General features: G+C 40.8%; 1 protein-coding gene across 2 annotated transcripts in view; it reads left to right on the forward strand.

Moving 5' to 3' along the window:
• The window catches only part of LTO1 (LTO1 maturation factor of ABCE1), a 552,752-nt gene that overhangs the window by 383,228 nt on the left and 148,646 nt on the right, over positions 1-20,878 (forward strand). For both annotated transcript variants that reach the window (XM_069623447.1, XM_069623448.1), the window contains one exon: positions 4,640-4,757. In XM_069623447.1, the coding sequence (XP_069479548.1) occupies positions 4,640-4,757 (118 nt within the window). The remainder of the gene's footprint in view (positions 1-4,639; positions 4,758-20,878) is intronic.

Genomic DNA, 20,878 nt, shown 5'->3' on the forward strand with positions numbered 1-20,878 from the left:
ACCCCACAGGAACACAGCCACTTGATCAGAATGACTGCCTGCAGAGGAAACTCGCCTTTTTCAGATGAGAAAAGATCAGCGCAGAGATAGTTTTAGCAATACTAGCACAGGAGGAAGATAGGAGGGATTGGACAAGAGTTCAGACAACTTAAAAATACTCCTAACAATACAAGTTCTGAATACAGGATTGGATGGGTTTAAGATAGGGATTGACTAAGTAAGGTACATATGCTAGTGACACAGTTCTTTCTATAGATATTCTCTAGATATGTTTTTAAACGGAACCGTCAGGATTCTGGTCCGTCAAAATTCTTGTCAGGGAATTGGATCTGGTTCTAGGACAAGACACCTTGGCACATCGGATTGGGTCTACAATCAGCAAGGTGCTCTGGTCACAGCACGGCACAGGACTGGACTGGATATGCAATGGCTCTGGTCACAGCACGGCACAGAACTGGAATTGGATCTGCCCTTCTTAGTTCTGATGGTAATTATTTCAGCAAGTAAGCAGTACAGCGCAGCCCGGCTGTATTTTGATGCTTCCCCTTAGGTTTGTGGGATTCTGGTGCTGGAATTTGGATTTCTGCTTTGACAGGTTTCTGGAGTCTGGAGCAAGGACGATGTAAAGTTTATTAGCAGGGTGCTCCGCCAGCATCGGGATAGTGAGTGAATCTGTCTGTCCTTGAGTGGTGAGCTGTCTCTATTTATGCTATGATAAAGGGGTGTGTGGGCTGGTTTATCCTAAGCTCGCCCCTTTGACAGTTGATTGGGTCAGTCTCCTCTCTGCCTTGATAGGAGGAGAGAAACAGGGTGTCACCTTTATGGTGTGATTTTATGAGATTGAGGATCCCCCCCTGGCCCCTTGAACACAAAATCTACTTTTGGCACCATACATATTTACACATGTGCAACCTCTATAAGAATCACATATACAGATAACATATTTTATATAGCAGCTATCCCTCCAAACCCCGTCTCGGCTTTTCAAAGAATTTTACCCTTCTCATCAGGAACACAGTGTCCAATTTATAAGCATATTTCTACAAGTGTGCGTGTTTAACATGGGCATAAGTGTATAAAGTTTCATACTTCTAGCAGCAATACATTGTGTATAAACATTTTCTGTCGTTTCTTTCCAGAACATGTCACACGATTTTGCCGCCTCTTGAAACGTGCAGCCAAAATTTAGATTCACAAATCTGTTACTGCTATATTTTACACAATTTTCACTGGCAAATTAGAAGTCTTTTAAAAAGTGTTCTTTGTGAAGGTTAGGCCCCAGTTGGTTGTTTGTCTCCGTCCCCTTCTGTCTCCGTGCAGTTCAGAAGCAGTCTCCTCCCTGTTTGCTCTTGGCAGAGGCCATTTACGACTGTCCTCACACCCTGCATTTCCTTAGTGGCAGCTGTTCATTGTTCCCTTTTGCCTCTGTAGACCAGGTTCTTTCCAAACCCTATAATTATCACTTTGGTGTGATTTCCTTCCTGGTGGGGGGAAAGGCCATCCTTCTGTGGAGAAACCTGATATTCCAGTTTGGTAGATTTTAGCCAGGCTTGATTTAATTGTTAATTCTGTTGCATTTTCCCTTAGCTTAAAGCAAACTTGTGATTTCAAAATGGCAGCTAGAATACTTATTCAAGGTTTTAAACCATGGGATCGAAACAATTACAACGTAGGTTACTCTCAGTAACAGGCCTCTTAGATTGCAAACATTTGATTTCAATTTATATACATGTTTAAAGTTTAATCAGGCAGGCTCTAAACAACTGTCATTCAGGTGGCCCAGGGTACTGCACCCAGGTTTTTGACAGATCCACAGACAGGCCACTTTTGCTGTGGAATTTTCTTTATGCTCTCGGCTTTTCAGGACCTTGCAAGTTCACAATGATCTTTTAGACTAAGTGAATTATAGCACCCAGCAAGAATTTTGGATGTTTGAGGGGGTTCTGTAAAGGCATTCTGCCGTTTCAGCAACAAAGACAAAGGGATTTAAAGACAGAGGTTTCATTTAGCAAAACACTGCTTTTTCCTTCTGTACTCCATTTACACCCGTTGTGGAGCCCAGTGACATATTCCAGGAGTGAGATCTCTGTTCCACCACTGACAACATGCGTGGCAGGTTGGGCAGCCATCTTTTTGTGTGTTGCAAAGCGCGATTTTCAGAGGTTCTGGTGCGCACAAGGGGGGTTTCTGGCACCATCATAACACAGTGCTGCAGCATAGCAGAGCCTAAGTGGGTTAAAACATCCCACAAAACATCAAGAGTTTTATCAAAACTGGGCTATTCAATACATTCTAACCAGTCCATCTTCACCTTGAATTGCTTAGACCATTTCTGTAACTATTATTTCGCCAAACCTGTACTGCCTGTATGATATCAAATGATGCCGTCTCTTTTTCACAAAACCCTTTTTTCTGGTAACTCTATAGAACAATCTATTGTACTTGAAAATAAAATAGAACCGCTTAATATCACTCATTCTCTTAAGAAATTCAATTCCCATAATGCCAAAAGTACTGGGATGAAGTAGAGGTGCTCAGAGGCCATTGCAACTGAGAAGAGTGAATTTGTGGTCTAGTCACAGTCAATTAGAGCACCTGAGCAGGATATTTAAATCCCTGGATAAGAATCCGCTGACAAAGTCGTGGTCGTGTTGTGATGAAGTTGAAGCAGAGAAAGAAGCAGTTTGGATTTGTGTGGGAGGCGCAGACGCAGCAGCGAAAGATCCAACTGTCCTCTTTGCTGGTGCAACCAAGGTGAGAAGCCTGCCAATAGAAGTCACCCCAACTGGTGGAAATCTGAAGAACTGCAGTGTATGCACAGCAGAAGATGGTGTACTAAAGAGAAGCCCAGCTGCAAGGAAGATGTTACCGAAGCTACATGAAGCAGACTTTAGAAGCCGCGAAAGATCAACAGAGCTTTTATTGCTCCCAGAGACAGCCGTGCTGTTTACCTGAGGCTCATCTAGATGGGAGAACGGACAGAGGGACGTCCGCTGCGAGACCTGACAACTGAAAGGCGCCACTCCGAAGAGCCGGTGAGTGTTCAGAGAGGGAATACCGACACCGGGGCGCTCTGTGAAAGAAAGTTGTCACTAATGTTTTTGAATACTGAACATTTAATGAAACCAAGCCGAATATATTTAATATCGATTAATGTGAACAAACGAGAAGTGGCAAAGAAGAAAGTCTTTTGGGAAAACCCCAGAGAAGAAAACTTGGAACCAGAATTGCCTACTTGTGTATACACCAAGAAGAGAAATGTTGTAACAAGTGTTGCCTTCCGACCAAGAGGCTGCTAAGAGATTTTGAGCAAGGTACCAGTGGGGTTAGTTTCTAACCATAATTGTTTATCACCAAGCAACTACAGGTTTAACAAATCGGGACAAGCCCTGGGTGGTGGTCATATTCTTTCTCTGTGCGCTACATTCTCTGACATGTCAGCGATTGCCACGTCATCTGCTATCATGGCTGTGGGTTGTCTCTGTTTATGGCTCGTGTGTTCACAGATCACACAGAAATAAGGTGCAGTCTGCTTCACCAACACACTAGGTATCATTGTTTTTTTAATCCTAAAGCTCTACTAGGTTCTGAGAGAAGTTAACCTTTTATTTCTTTTGTAATTTGATATTGTGCTTAATGCTCCTCCGTCAGGTTCTAGGGAATCAGACTTGTGATGCATGGCATTGCCTTGTTCTCAGGGTGAGCATGTTTGGCCCTGAGTTACCCTCCGCTTATTGTCAATTGGTGGGGAGACTTGGATGAAATAGCAGCATCTCTGATCAGATGTCATTGTACATTGTTTTTAACTTAAATTCCATCCTACAAGTTGCTGTGCGTTGTACTGATGGTTTCTGGATTACCTGACTTGGAGGTGTGTCTTGCCTACGAGGCCTGTTTAACTGCGTCATTGAGCTCCACTTGCTTTTAGTCCAACCAGGGTTTCACTACCTTTGAGCTTTGTTGAGGGTGCAGAACTCCACCTGTTTTGCTTGTGATTTCCAGGTCTTGCATGCAAAGAAAGCTGCCAACACCGAGTGCTGCAAACAGAATGACAATCTATGCATGTGGAAGCATATCCTTGTCAAACGCAGTGGACACTCCCCGGTAGGAGTGATTGTTTCCCCTGAATCCTTCCAGCGTGTATCCTTCTTGTTCCTTCACCCCTTGGTGATGTTCATGTAGGTGTGGTTGGTTTTATTTTTGGACGGTGCTTTGAAAGTCAGCTGGCAGTACAATTTGTTTTTTATTATAAAAGAGTGTGTAGTTGATGTTATGCTAACAAGCTGCTTAACTTTTTGTTTTCCCTCCAGAAATTCAATTTATTTGAAAGAAAGTGCAGAGATGGATTTTAAGTGTCTGAGGAAGAATAAAGACACACTGTAGAAAACCCATCACATAACCAAAATACCTCAACACATGAAAGTTAATTTGCATGTTCCATCGTAAGGACACCTATTTACCTAGGTTTCAACATGAGTAGGATTTACTATGTGCATGTGTGGTCATGTAGCTGTGCAGATCTCCGCACTCAGAATTGGGTAGTGTCCTTGCACTAAACAAACTATCCCAAAATATCAACTTTTGTCTGACTCTAACCTATTAGATGTGCAAAAATAACTTTCTTGTACTCCTTTTACAGGAAAAAGTTGAAAGCTCTGGATATTTTGGAAGGAATGATTTCTGAATTCCCTTGGGATGACGCCACCAATGATAAACTTCAAGAGAACTTGGATAAAGTCAGAGGAAAATTTAAGCAGGTGTGTATTGTCTAATCCAATGTTTTTTTTTTCTTCTGTGACCACAGTTTCCTGGATTATGTTGTGATTGCATCTTTTACACATCAGACCTGATTATGTTTGACACTTGTTTGATCCCAAAAAATGGGGAAAAACCACAGGGGTAACTGCTTCAGAGTGCGCTTTGCCACCAGAAATAGGACTTGCCAGTGAGCTGTAGAACCAATAATTGTAGGCGCTACCCTAGCCAAGAACATGGTAAAAGGTTATGGGATATACCACTATCCCACGCTCGCCATTCAAAATAATTTCCTATCAAACTAATCTAGTAACGTTTGGAAACGTAAATAGGATATAATATTCCTTCTTCTTGTAGTTAATTTAATAGTAAAAAAAAACAAATCGAGATTATCAGAAATACATTTTCATTGTCGTTGCCACAGCCGACATGTTTCTACCCTAGGTCTTTTTCAAGGCTGAATCTTACATAATCACACCAATAATAATAATACCATGATTAATATATACATACCAAGGCCAATGTTGGGGGGACAGAAAAAGGGATACAAACAAAAGACATAATATATTTAAATGCAACATATTAGGTATTATATCTGTATCTAAAAGAAACATTTTACATATTCTATCTATGAGCCATGCATATTATTGTCATTCATTAAGTTAAAGTCTGTGGGTTTGTTGAAGCACCCAAAAATCCAAAAGCCAACATTGATATAAATAGTGACCCAATATGATATTAGGTTTGCCATTGAATAGACAACAGTGGACGTTTACTACAACCATAGATGATGCCATCCATCTATGAGTCATTAGTAATAGGCTTGTGTCACTATATCTTACTTTTTACTTAATCTGGTGCATAATTCATGTGCGTTAGTTACCCTTAGTATTCCATCTTGTGGACAAGATTGAGAGTGTTACACTCGCCAAATACTCTTACTTGAGATGTTCTGAAATTGGGATTGGGAGAATGCTGTTAGTGCAAATAAGATATCTCCTCTTGTCCCTCCATTGATTAAGGATTAGTATGGGCATAAACTTACCTAAAAATATGTAAGTTCTATTCCTTATTATGATGTGCAGGTAATTATAGGATTTAACCAAGGAGTCTTCTTGACTGTTGTCTACAAATTCAATCAAAATGATTTTGTCATAAGCTACCTTATCTCAATTATTACCAAGTATGGCTTTTTAAAGTATTATATAGTCTTAATTTGACTTGCACCTTCGGATGTCTTTTGTCATATTATTTAGTTGCATGATCAATATATAATTCAATTCTGAATTAGTAGATGCAAGAACCATAACATATATAATTATATGTATATGCTGTGATGGGTAGTTTCTATACTCCACTCCAGGTTAGAATACCATGCAGAATTTGGTTATATCATATACGGTCTTGATGGGCTCTACGTTACAAGCAAAATAGTGTTTTGTAATCACTTTGTTCCCCGCTTTAATTATTTTTTGAAAATGTGTCCTTTTTCGCATTCATCCTTGGCGTCCCGCATGTATTTTGCACGCAGGCGCCATATTGGTTCATTTAGTTATATTTATAACGTGTGACGTTGCACATGCCTTCACAATAGTAAACAAAACAACCCTTGTGAACGGGTGAACTCCACTGGATTTCTTATCATTAATTGCATATGTTTTCATAGATATAAAATTGAAAATATTATTGCCACAATCACTCTGAAAATCTATCCTCATTGGTTACATTATAAGGTTAAACATCAATTGCGACTATTTAGGATACCACTTATCGTGCAATGTGAATTATTTTCGTGGCAGTCTAATATACACTGCTTGCCCTAATATCAAGACGACTTTGATATATTCAGCGATTTAGTAATAGAAGACTGTAAAGGTATTAATACACTCTGTCTCTTCATAGCGGGCTTAATTTCACCAAACACTGCCATGTTGTCTTATGAGCTACAGGCTACATGAGTGCCCATATTCCATAATAATCTTTGACTTGGGATGGCCAGATGATTCTTTTGGGTGCTTCATCTCTCCCCATATATCTATTCAACATTTGATTAGACATTTATGGTATTAGTTTCTACTCTGTTATATACAGAAACACTAGTCTTCTTCCACAACAGATTGGGTACTTACATCAAAGTTAATTAAATGCTTATCCAACTGGTAACTATGTTCATAATATGGCACAGATGCCATTTTTCAACATGCAGGTGTTTATGTCCATAGTTTAAGACATTCCGGACGTTCTCATTGTTCTCTCTGATATAAACAAGCCTATATCCTAAGACACTTGTGCATTCTGTAAACATAATCTAAACATAGCAAGAACTTCATCATCAGACATGAGTCATAAAGGTATTTGAGACAGTCTGTACATGTGTTACAAGACAAGGTTATCCAGAAAAGCTAGTACAGAGACTTGCATCAAATTTGTTGACAGAAATACATGCTTCTTGTGCTCTGAATTGAGTCCTTCTATTGTACTACGAAGTCTGCATATATATTTCGCCTCCATCTGTCTTAAAGTAAGTTTTAGGTCTCCACCGCCTTACCAAGTTTGGCTTTCATTAGGCCAAGAAATTTTAAATTGCTCTTATTATCCGATTGGTGGCATTCTTGCCAGTGGTATGCCAATGGTTACCTTGGATCTGGATTAGGGAGGCTAGATAGGTGTTCCCTTATATGCACTCTTAGCTATCTTATTGTACTGCGAATATATGGCTTCTTACGGACGGATATTATAGCATAAACAGCATGTGTCGTTTTACAGTTTATGAAGTCTTTGATTAATATTTCATTGCCATCTTTTTACAAGAAAGTATCTGTATCCTTGTGTGTATATTTGCACATGCTGCATGTGCCGCATTTATGAAAAAACATATTGTAGTTTTAAGCCAATCAGTTCCACTGGTTACTTGAGTTTTAGCGGTATCCAAAAATGATTGACATAGTTTTTTAATAGTCGGTGTCCTTGTAAACACAAAACTATTTGTTGTCAATGAAAGGCATAAGGACTTTGTCCATGCTAAGTAGGTGCCAGTGTTTCTGTACTAACTTACAAATGACATGTGAATCTTTCAAATAAAGTGTAATATCAATGGATTGTCTTCTTTCTAACTTGCTGACGATGAGCCTTCATCATTGTAGTTCGATCCATGTTCCTCATCTTATCATGCGTTTGCCTAACATAATACCCCTTTGCCTGAAATCTGACATGCCTTCTCAAAGAACAGTTTTTCACTTCAGTTCCTGCAAGCTCTATGGAACCCCCCTGCCGGTATGTTTTTGGTTGATTTCCTGTGACAACTACTAGCATAGAGCGTTGAGTTGACCTTAGTTGCTTTCCGAAAAGTGCAAGTTTGAATTCCTCCATTCGAAATATAAATGTGCATGTGATATGCAATCCTCAGAGATCAACTAATATGCAAGTGTCGTGCAGTTACGAGCTAAGACAATCAAGCAACAAAGAAAAACATAGTTCCCAAGTAAGGGGAAAGCTTGATACTTGTCTGGGCAAATGCAATGCATGCCTCTTAACCCATTCAAGCTGGAAGCGGTGATCGACCTGGCACTCTGGAGTTGCTCATACCTACCGCTGTTATATACCACTTGGAAAAAACTTACCAGTGACCTTCCATATCCCAGCAATGTGCCTTTTTTTCTGTTTGGCCCCACTATTCGATTGTCTTGAAATAAGTGGTTTGTTCCCAGATCACTACGTGCCAGGAAGCTAATCCACTCAGCGACTCACTCCAGTTTGTCTTCCTTAGCAAACAGCGATTCTCCACATCTTCAACATTCTTGCAACAGAAAAGATTGATCTCTGTGCTACCCTTTTACACTATTGATCATACCTCTCATCTCCTGACTTTTACTTTGATTTCCTGGATGATACACTTGCTTGGGTAGCCAGCCGCCAGCCTCCTTCCTGGCCAATCACTATTTTTAATGTCACAGTTAAACAAAGAAAACCAGTCTTCTAAAATGGTTCTAGAAACAAAAATCGAGCACATTTTGCTACCAAAATGCTGTTTGTCCTCATTTGTTAAGGGGAAGCCATCCCATTCAAATTTTCTATTAAACCTTTATAACGCGCTTAATACTGGACACCAGTTTCGAATCACCAGACCGGGATTTTGACTTTTGTTGCTCTGCATTGTCTTGCCTCTGACCGAAACTAGTGGCCCCTGAGCTATCCTCCCAGCACATTGAGTCACTGCCTACAGTACAAGGGTGCAGCAGGGATTCTTGCTAAAAAGCATTCTAATTGTTGAATATTCGTAATTAAATCAAATAAGACAACGCTGACCAACGTTACTTTCTTGTGTGTTTTCAAGACAATTTTAAATATAAATTTTCTTGAAACAAATCAGATTCTGCTCAAAAATGTAAATGTGTAATTCCTGTTAATGCACATAATAATCTGTGTAATCAGTATGCAAGGTTGATGGTTGCTGTTTTAAAGAGCTGAGTATTTAATCCACAGTCTATATAAACTTATCCTTGATGGTAACTAGATGCCTTAAAATTCCAGTTCTTAGGCTTTACGAATAAGCGCTTGCAGTTGTCCGATTTACCAAACTGTAAATATGAGTCAAAAACTGCAGTCCTTTGCAAAGTTGTCAACTATATTTACAGTGGTGTGGGGAGGGGAATATTGGCAGTAGTAGGGGATGGAGGGAGAGAGGGCGACAGAGGGGGAGAGAGGAGTAGAAGAAAGAAAGTGATAGAGACAGAGATACATGGGTAGATGAAGAGCAAACCGCAGAAGGATAAAACCAAGTGGAGCAAGTTTTCTGGAATACACAAACCCCTATGTTGCATTACATTAGGGGAACTTGGAGCAGGGGCTACCTAGATTGTTCCCAGAGGAAGCTTAAGATAAGCTGTTTTCCTATATGCCATCACTCTTAGCTAGGCAGATTTTAGACGGTGTTATCAATCACTATTGACAATTCAGGGATTGAGGGACATCTGGGTTAGGGAGAAAACACCCTTCTCTGGATGAAATGAGATATACTCCCTTAGCGAGCCCCTTTGAAAATTCTCAAATAGAAATCCTTCAACTGTCTTCGAGAATTGGTGTGTTCTTGAGGGCATCTCTGATTAATACCTATACCTAGGGAGTGGCCCTAGAGAGCTGAGCTGAATGAAAGGAAAACTGAACATGACACTATAACTGTGGCAGTGAGATGCTCTCCATTTCCATATGAGCAAGCTTGTTGGTTAACCCCCAGAAGCGAAAAGCTAGCTGGGTGGTACACCCCTGCCAGTAAATAAAACCTGGATGTCCTATAGTGTATCCCTGTTCTACACTTTATGCTAAAAAAAATAGTAATTGTTTTTGCTTTGGTAGAGGAACCCTAGTACCTAAAAAAAAAAAAAAAAAAAAAAAAAAGAAAAAAAAAAAAAGTTGTTTTTTCAAATTGCCCACCATGTCAATGTTTTTACAACCTATCATGTCACGTGTCCTGTTTATCTGCCACATGTTGTTGGGCATTTGTATAGCACCTTTCACCATTGGTGTGATCTCAAAGCGCTGTGGGTTGAACGCCCTCTGGGACCATAGTCTAGGTCAGTGGAGTAAGTGAGGTGTGCAGCTAGACCAAAATTTGTATTAGGTAGCTGCATTCTAATATTGTGAGTACTGGGGAGGTTGTGTGAGACCATATGTCTGCAGCTATTCCGAATTGCCTTGGGTAGCTGCATTCTAGTGGAGGTGGCTCTTGTATGTATGTGTGGTGTAAGTGAGATCACCTGAACCAGACTCAAAGGTTCAACCCAGGCCAATCTTATTTCAAAAGCAGGGTAGTACGTTCACCCAGTAAGTCCGATTCATCTGCATCATATGGCAGCGAAATATGGGGATACACAGATTGCTCAAGAATAGATGTACCGCAAAATGAATTTGTAAGAAAAGTAACTGTCCTGGGCCTGAGTACACAAGAAGATTGTCAAAGGTCTCTGTTAGGGTTGCATAGCATTGCTGTCCTCGCTGAATGCAGGTTTCCGGGGTCTTTTGTTAAAATTAACAAATTCAAGGTTATAAACCCAGATGGACTAAATGCAGTGACCCGAAATTCATCTGTACCCAACACAGAAGAAGTACACATGGTGTAAATATGGAGTCATGTTGGCGAGGTAGGTAGGGCATTTCTCTTGTCAACTCAATAACTTGGTTGAATTCAAGAGAGTTCTCAAACACAAGGTGGCATGGCTAGACCGAGCAAGAATGTTGAAGCAAATTTGCGGTTTAACATCAATGACCTTCTTTGCTGCAGCGCGCATGCGTCCTGTTGATAGCAGTCTTGTAAGCACTTTTAGATTTCCGGAGCACAGGAGGACACTCCTTAATGATACTCTTAAATACCTCTACTGGCACAAATTAACTAGTTGAGAGGCCACAAAGAGTGCGCCTGCAGGTCCGCCCGCAAAGAAAATCTTTTACTCTTTTTGTGATGTGCCCTATTTTGCATGATCTTAGAAGGCAATTGTTTAGAAAACATTTTATTAACAGGACTTGGGCAGGCTAATAAAGCAGTGAGCATATTTATGAAATTTTATGATATGAACTTTGTGTCATATGTCTGTATATTTGTAAAAATGGGATTTAAAGGCTAGGAACACATTGTTAAAAAACGAACAACCATCTTTTTTATTGGTATTTTAAATGGTGTTGGACTTTCAAAATTGTAATATTGTCTTTGTGGTTTCATCTTATAATACTAATTGTTAATGGCTAAAACAGAATACATTTGTTTCCTCCTTCAGTGTTTTGGGGAAGAAAAACATAATTTAGCCATGAATTATTGTGAAGTTTTGTCACAAATGGTCCCTTGCTCGTCCAACTAATGCCCTCTTTTATAAAAACGCTTTGTAGTGAAAATGCCTTATTTTTCGTATCCAAAAAGGGGAAATGACCTAGAGGCTTATAGATGGCATCCGGCAAAGTCTATAAACTCGGAACACATTAGAGTAGGAAACATTACTCCTGCACTCAAAACCGTTAAATGCCCCAAAGATTGATGCAGCAAGTATGTGTTCTGTATGCTGACCCGAGATAAAACTTACATACCAACTGCCCAATCCAGAGCAAACCACATTCTAAAAAGATATGAAATGAGGAATATTGGAAAGGATGAGGCACAACGCTAAATAGCACAGGCAGGACTAAATGGATCGGGGGAGGTTTTTAGGCGTTAATGAGAAGAGGCACCCCACCAGATGGCATTACAGAATATGTAGATCATTAATAAATGGCTGGACGACCTCTCCCTACAGGCAGTAAAGAACACCCTAGCATTGGAACAGTTCATCAAATCACTTCCTCCCTTGTTACTGAGAGGAGTAAATGTTATACAACTCACATTGGAGGACACCATCCAAACAACCAGGGGATAACTGCAAGTTGTCTACCTGAAATCAGTTTGTTTGGTCTTACCTTTAACCATACCCCTATAATGCCGGTAGGATCAGGGAAAAGGGAATTTCTGCCCCAGCCAACCTACCTGCTATCTGTACCATCAGTGGTATAAAAAGAGTTATGGACCTCTAAACTTCCACAATTTGAAAGACCTGTGCTTTGACCAGGGAAGCCCATCATATCACCCCCAATCTTTTAGTCATTTTTTTCCCTTTTATTTTTACTCCTGTGGGAAAACTGAACCTATTGCGTCATCCTATGCTGGGAAAAAAAAAGGAAGACCATATGAACCTTTTGGGAAATGCAACCACAGTTTTTCTTGCCTATTCTGTTGATCAAGGGGAAAATGAGACCAGTAAAGTGCAAGAACTGGAACCACTGGTGCAACAAATGTACCCTTCTAGGACACTCGGAATCTGAAAATATAAGTGACCCGTATCTCTCCACAACCGGGACACTACAGCTTTGTTGGGCTTGGGGAACAGACTGATGGCAGTTGGGTATGTTGTGCTGGAGCCTGTGTTATGATCCAGTTTAGAAGTAGGCATTACGCAAACCGTGATTCAAGATTTACTAACTAGTGCCATCAAAACCCTTTGTTGACCCATATCCAAATGCAATCTGCAGATTGCATTTGGGGCTGGGGATCAGTATGAAAATCTTAGCTTATTAAGGGGTGTGTCTGAAGAACAAGATAATGAGCATATTGGAAAACTTTAATTGGAAATCCTTTTGTGTTGGGGATAAAAAAAGAATACGACCTAAGTGGGCTATCTCTCCTGGGCATCGACTGCAACTCTTGCAGATTATTTGCTTAAACTATTAAAGTTCTCCTGTAGGTTAATCCTTGTAAGATTTAAACTTGGCCTGCTTCCTTTTAATACTCAGCAAGGACGTTGGCCCTTGAATACATGGAAGGCAAGATCTGTGAGCTCATGTCCCAGGAAAAAGAAACCTAGTTGCACTTTTCACTTTTTTAAAACACATTATTTTTTATAGGGACATAAAACAACAAAGAACCTTGGTACAGTTTTGGAGATTTAATAATATAGCTAATTATAGATTACCATTGAATGATTTGTTAATGCTTGAACATAATTCTACTTCCTTTACAGTTACATGGAGGCTATAATTGCTGCTATGCTTAATAACTGAACTTATGACGTTGTCTTGCAGAATTTGTATGTTTGATTTAGCGGAATAACACTGTGATGCAGTTTTCTATAGCTTAAACTGTTTAGATCATAGTTAAAATGGCAATATTGGTATACTTTTAGTAGTGTTTGTGGTTTTAACATTTACTTATATGAATGTTACCTACTTTTTTATGTACTATCCAAAATAAAGTATTAATTCAATAGAGAATTTAAAAAACACAGCAACTTTGTATAGTCTAGGAAATGGTTTGTGGATGTAGTTCTCAAATCACTCGACACATTTGGCGTCTTAGCCCTAGTACATGATCTGGACCCCATAACAGTTGACTCTGAATAGGAAAGACCAAAACATCATCTGGGACCACATTGTAGTTATATCCCATACCCTTTGCACAGCTCCACGAAAGCCAAAAGAAAGGGGTATGCGACTGACTCCTTCCGAACCACTGACCATAGGCTTTGTAGACCTGGAAAGCAGATCTACCAGGGCCCTTGGCCCAGTACTGTGTGTTGCAGGGGTTGGATTTCAAAGCTCCCACCCCAGTTCAAAGCCGCCCTCAACCCTATAAATGGATTAGTGATTCGATACTTACCAATCAATAACGCCTAAACTGTGTGTAGGGAGTGTCAAGAATTATGCTCGTCACTGTGACCCTCACACTGCACAGAAGTGCATTAAGGCTTTATCCTTGCAAGACAGGAGAATCCTGATGCACTATAGTTTATCCCAAGCATCAAGTGTTTGAACAGAACATTCAAAGAAAGAGTAAACCTTTCTCTTTATAAAGGAAGAGGTTGGACATAGATGCGTTTATCCATTCACTCCTCTTGACAAGGGCAAAGTCATGGCACAGGTTCTGTTGAATTTCAACAGAATGTATTGTTTTCCTAAGGGCCACTGCCTTCAAGCAAGCAAAGTCTGTCGGGACAGAACACAGCTAGGACTGTTCAAGATCAGCTTTACCGGGTGTTGCTAATAGGGATGAATAAAAATTTAGATGCAAGTAGTTTTCAAACTTAAAACAAAAAAAGATTCAATTAACTTTTAGGAATTGCATATTACTTACAGTAGCTCCTATTGGTGACAGTTCTGCATGCTGTTTGTCACTGGTGTGAAGGTGTGCATTTGCTGCTCTTGTCTCCATTGTGTTGCTGACCCACATAGGGCCTGTTTCACAGGTCTGGACAATTTGCATCTATTGCAGTCGTTTGCTTGTGTTTGGGAATCATGCCAAATCCTGTAGAAATCCTGTTCAGCATATGCAGGTAAAAGTAAAAGGACCAGAGGCGATGGTTGTTTTCATCCTGAACGGCTGTGCTTCGGCTGTATGTAAAGAGGTTTCTGTACTAGACATAGGGCAGATGGCAAACGGTTCTGCCAGAAAATTGCTACCCCAGTTTGTGGGCTTCATGGACAGTTGGTTCCAATCTTGAAAGCATGCTGCTATCCAGAATGCCTATCAATGTTCATGTTGTGAACACCACCCATCATTTACTACTGGACCCGCATTTCTTTACAGGCAAAGCAAGTATAGTACCGAAGAGGGGACCCAAGACCTTGGATCAGTTTGCTCAAGTCTTACTTGCCATGTGGTCAGCCGTACAGATAAGGGGTGTATCGGACACTTTCACTCCCTGATCATAGGCAAATACTCCCAAAAAATACGGAGTAGAAATACTGCCAACAAAAATTAAGAAACGCATAGAACCATGTGCTCCTACTTTCACCCACACAGCTCCATGGGCACTTTTGGACCAGTAGTGCATGTTGTACCACAGGAAAAAAACTATTATAATGCCTGATCTGAAGAAGTAAATATGTGTCTTTTAATGTGCATGAATAACTAGGTGCAAAGACATTTTTATTACAAAAATATTTTTATTTTTCAGTTCAATATTTTTCCACGCTTATAAAATACTTTCATTGGGAATTGGACTTACATTTTTATTATCTAAAAAATCATTTTACCCCAACTTAAAAAAAATACAGAGTAAAATAACCCAATTTCCATATATTATTTGGAGCACTGCATTGGGTTGATCAGGCTCCATTTAAATAGTTGAAAGAATAGGATGGTAGCCACAGGTCCATAATCTCAGAGTAGACCAATCTTAATCTCAATTACTCTGTTGTTTGGTACTGAAGACTCTTGCGGGTTACACGATCGCCACTTGAGAGAGCTGCTTTACCTTCTTATGGTACAGCTTGATACAGAAGGATAAGGGTAAACATGATTCCAAGCATGCTACTTCAGATATTAATTTTAAACCATCAGGCCCAACAACCCTTTCATTGCATAGAAAGTATCATGAAGAGAAAACTTAAGTGTGCCCTTTATGGTCCAATTTTTAATATTCTGGTACCGGTGTTTGTATGAGACATTTCCAGCATGAGCTCTCGAGATTGTAAAGGATTCTAGAAATGTCCTGTCTGATGAGGGTGTAGAACTTCAACTGGTTGTTTCTTACACTCCTGGAGTAGCATACATTTTTGCTTGGATTCCAGAGAACTCTCCTCCATTTCAATAATGTCTTTTAGATGACCATTAAATGGCGGGTATATTGCAATAGCCTGAAGCTTTCTGTATGTTCTGTACTGTGCATTTTGGTGCCTCCTTCGGAAACTACAGAGCCGAGTCACGTCTGGGAGAGTTAGACAACCCTGGTGTATAGGAAGGGAATAATCAAATGCTGTCGGGGTTCTTAATCTGATGGGGATCACAGGGGACTACCTGGTTTCTGAAGTCTAATGGTACGTTCCCTGGTTAGAACTGCAAGAGAAGACCTCTGCGAGGGCAGAATAGACTGATGCTTTGTTACATTAATTTGTTTTAAATTATTATGAAACTGTTATAGCTGGATTTGTATTTGAAAGTGAGTTCTGCTAATTTAATCCCCCTTACATAATTATCCATGGTGAAAAGCATAATCGGCAGATGAAATTCTAAGCTACGCCTGATTATGACATGGTGGTCTCGGGTAGTTCAAACTTGTACTGGCCAAAGTCTTTTGGTGTCAATTTATTGTTGGCTAACATCTCCCAAGTTGTAACTATCTGGGAATGAGTTTCCACTCAAAACAGACCATTTGTGGTCAGTCCCAGCAAAAAGCCTTTCTCTACTTTGGGAAAGGTTTGTCACCTGCAGGAAGTCAGGAATTTCCCCCAGGTGGCACGCAGAGAGCCAGTGCTTCATTGGATAGGTTCTGGCAGGAGGCCATTGTAAATCACAATAGGCTGGTATTTAACAGAGAATCTTTGATATAGGCAGACGGGAAAAGATGGTAGGATTAGACTGGCCAGGAGAGAGGCATCGGTCCACAGAAGAGTAGCACCATCTTGGATTCTCCCAGGGCTCCTAAGCTTCCGGTTCCACCTCCTGGATTCCTGCACACAAAACACTCTTGGTATGAAATTACTAGGCAGAAGATTCAGAAACAGCAGCCAAAATTGGACCCCTTTAAAGTTGGCTAGAAGGGAACCAATCTGCTGTAGATTGCCTGTTTACTGGTGTGAGACCACTTTCTGCCCACTCCCCACCTCCTTTTTGAGTCTTCTTTGGATTAATGAAGAAGGATTACACTAGACACATTTTTGAGGGCACAGTCTGTCCAAAGGCATCTTCCATAGAGGCGAAGACAGACTTCCAAGAAAAGTGAAAGCCTTTTCCTTCAACCATCCTAGAAGAACATTTGTGATGACCTGCTTCCTGGACAAGTCCTACTGCAAGCAGAGACCACGGATACCAGGAACCTGCTCACTGGAAGTGGCAGTCCATGCAAGTGTTCGCTAAAAGCCTTCTTGGCTGCGAAGCACGAAAGGAAAGGACTTCCATCAACCTCTGGACCCTGTTTTTTCACTTGGATCCATTTTCGAGCATGCTAAAAGGTCCAGCAATGGGAAAACTGAAATCCTCTTTTGTGTGGACTACAAAGGCCTCAACTCTGCAAGACAAATGTGCATCCCATACTGCGTGCAGATGAAGTGATTGAGCACCTGGGTATCTTGGACCTCGTGACTGGGTACTGGCAGGTTAGCCTGATGGAGCAAAGGAGAGGTTAGCATTTTCCACACCAGAGGGGTACTGCCAGTTCACAGTTATGCCATTTAGCTTAAAAACGCTTTGCCATCTTTCAGAGGATGTAGACCATTTCTGCATTGCCTATTTAGATTTTAGTCTTCAGTCAGACCTGGGAAGACCACCTATTCCATTTGAAACCGGTAGTACAAGCAGATTTGGGTGGTAAGACTGTAGCTCAAATGTTCAATAGAGAAAAGACAAAGTAATTTTTTTGAAAATAACTTTTGATCTTCTCTCCCCTGAACATTTCAGAATTTGCACTTTTGCCCACCCCCTTACTTTCCTGCGGGCGGCACACCTCCCTTTCGCCGCCTTTTCCAACATCCCTCTGAGATGCTGGTTCCCATCCTGACACCAGTTCCCTTCATTTGCGTGTATGGGAACCGGCGCCGCAGAGTCCGTTTTTCTTTTTTTCTTTGAGTCAGGGTTGCAGGGGACCCCTGCTCACATTACAGTACAGAAGAGCACGGGGGACTCCCACGCTGACCCTTCTGCCCTTCTTCACAGTAATATTTTGTATGGCATATTTGTTTGAATTTTTAGACTATACGAGATTTTCATATAGCCAAAATTCGGACAAATATGCCATACGTTTTTTCTTTTTTTTTGTGTGGTCTTTTTGGGTGATTCCTACAAGCCATTTATGATGATGGCCTGACTATCAAGGCTTCAAATCGCCAGATAGGTCAGGGTGCTGTGACTTACCTTGAATACCAAGTAGGTGGCGGTAAGAAGCATGGTCTCCTGATGGAGAGCCCCGAAGAAGTGTGAAGATGTGAAAAGAAGAGGCTTGTGATGTCGCAAGCACTGAGGAGGATGACCAAAGAAGAGAAGGCATAGACCTTATTGAAGCTGATTGCGAAGTAAAGAATGAAGTAGACTCTCATGTGCGGAATAAGATTGCACGTATGAAGAAGCACTGCAGAAAATGCAAGTCGTTTTATAGCTGTACAGATGCCGCAACACAATCATAAAGTAATCATAAAGGCTGGCAATACGTAGTGAATAGACTGCAGGCGGTGCCACCAATTTTTATATGTGTAGAATCTGGATATGCGATGTTACACTTTTAGTAAGCTCAACCCGTGGAGAAAGGAGGATTGATGTCGCAGCAAAGGAATAAGCCGAGGCTCGAAGATGTATCAAAGGAAAACTGCTTGGCCTGGTGTCAAAGGCTAAAGCAGCGAAAACTGGTTATCAGTCCTTGAAGAAAAGTGAATGTGAGACTCAGAGGCATCCCTTGTTAAGTTGCAAAAAGAGAACACCATGAGTGTATTCAGGACAATTAAATGCTATAAAATGGGTCGATTCACGGTCTCTGATCACGTGAGTCCAAGGTGGAAATAGATCTGGGCATGCAAGCCTGAAACTTCAGAAGGACGTGCTCACACTCCCTTATAATCCCAGAGAAGAAAACTACTACAAGGACAAAGCAATCTGAATGGCAGACGGCATGAGAGATGATGGGCTAATTGGGTGGGGAGGTACAGTCAAGTCCAACCACCAGCACCTGGGGTACCAGCTTAGGTGTTGCTAGAGAATCAAATGTTCCAGAAGGGTACAAGCATACCAACAAGTGGTAGAGGGCCATATAACGAAGTCCCTTATAGTTTGAGAGCCAAGGATATGCTGTGTACTTAACTACTGTTGAAGATGACTTGCACGAAGGGAGGGCATGTATTTCCCACCTCACTATAGAAACCCAATCACAATCCAATCCGTTATATAAAGCATACTTTGATACTCCCCTTAGTCCAATGACATCCCATGTAGATTTTTGTAGTTTGCCACATAGTATGACATCACATATGAAGTGTTTTTGCTATAAAAGTGATATTTTTTATCAAATGCATTATGACCATGCTGTGCGACGTCTGTTGTACTCCCTGTTTTAGACAATTGAGAATAAAAGACACTTCCTGAGTCGGTCTTCTTATTTGGTGTGAGTTATTCTCCATCCCATCCATTGTAGGAAATGTTACCTTAATTAAAAGGACCATAAGGGTTCACTTTGTAGCCGAGGATGGCTTGGTAGCAAAACCCATTCGGACGATCAAGTAACCTCCGCCATCTAGCCAGAAGATCGCAGGCTTTTCTGTGGAGAGCGGCCGATATAGAATTCTTGCAAGAAAATCGAGACTGTGGGATGGGTCCCTCTTAGATGAAATCCTTCCTGGTTTCCACAGGCACTTTGCGGACGGATGGCGAAAATGGTTGATTGCAGTGGGGAGTCGATATCGAAGACCTCGAGCTGAACGAGCGAATGGTGAGTAGACTAAGGGGAATGGCAAACTGAGGGGATGGGATTGTGGTAGTTTAAAAGTAACTGGGAAAAGTGTGGTAGTTTAAAAGTAACGTGTAGTTTAAAAGTAACAGTAAAAGTAAAGGGTGATTTTTTTTTTTTAAATGTTTATTGTGTGTGTAAATAAGAGGGAGAAGGCCCAGGAATCCTAACCCAAGGGGTTTTGGAAGGAGTTGTCATGCACTTCAGTTGAAGTGCATGACAACTAGGCTACGTATCGGACAGGTCCGTATAAGATCACAATTCAAATCCTGTGATCAGGGTATTATTAGGGGCACATACAAGAGGAGTGTTCACTGAGGATAAATGTGAAGAGTCAACTAGTCTGTCTGTGTATTTGTGGTATATTAAGGTGTTGAGCGACAATTGTATAAAGAAAGTTGAGGAAAGGTTAAGAAGACATAGAATCTATCTAGAGAAACTGTCAGTACCGGCGCAGAGGTAGACTGAGTTTATTGACAAATAGAGGATTTGAGTGGCGATTGTTGGAGCACGCTCATATTTGTTTTCATAAAAAGTATTTTTGTAAACACTGGTAAGTATTGGCAGTCATTTGAGACTTGTCACAATGGGAGACATTACTTCTCTGATGCATTTATGTAAGACATTGCCAAAACACATGCTCTGATGCATTTATGTAAGACATTGCCAAAACACATGCCCAAGCTCAAACATTACAGTGCAGAGTGGGTGAAAGGCACAGCAAATAAGATGTGTGTGCCATGGCCACAAGGGGATCATTGTCGAAAGCAGTATTACAACACATGACCACATGCTTGCATGCTGCCTACACGGGAAAGAAATTGGAGAAAAGGTTAGCTATTTTAGAGCTTCGGAAGATGTACCAGGAAGAGAGAGAGGATCCACCACCTGAGGATTGGATGCTTAATCAGTGTAAAGAGGAAGGTGTCGAGCCTTTTGCTCCCCTTGCCTCGCCTGAGGTAAAAAGTGATAGCACGGAAGACGTAGGATTGTATCTGTTAAGGGAACTGGAAGCTGCGACTGGGTATAGTAAACCATTATATGAACCGCCTGCTTATAGTGACGACCGTCCAGAGGAGACTAAGAAAAAAGAGGAGATTGTTAAGGTCTTACAGAATAGGGAAGAGAAAAGCGAGCAATCGAATATATCAACAGGGATAGAACAAGAGATCAAGAGATGGAAA

This window comes from Ambystoma mexicanum, chromosome 11 (genome assembly GCF_040938575.1).
Source record: "Ambystoma mexicanum isolate Mex_15411 chromosome 11, UKY_AmexF1_1, whole genome shotgun sequence".
NCBI classification, from domain to species: Eukaryota; Metazoa; Chordata; class Amphibia; order Caudata; family Ambystomatidae; genus Ambystoma; species Ambystoma mexicanum.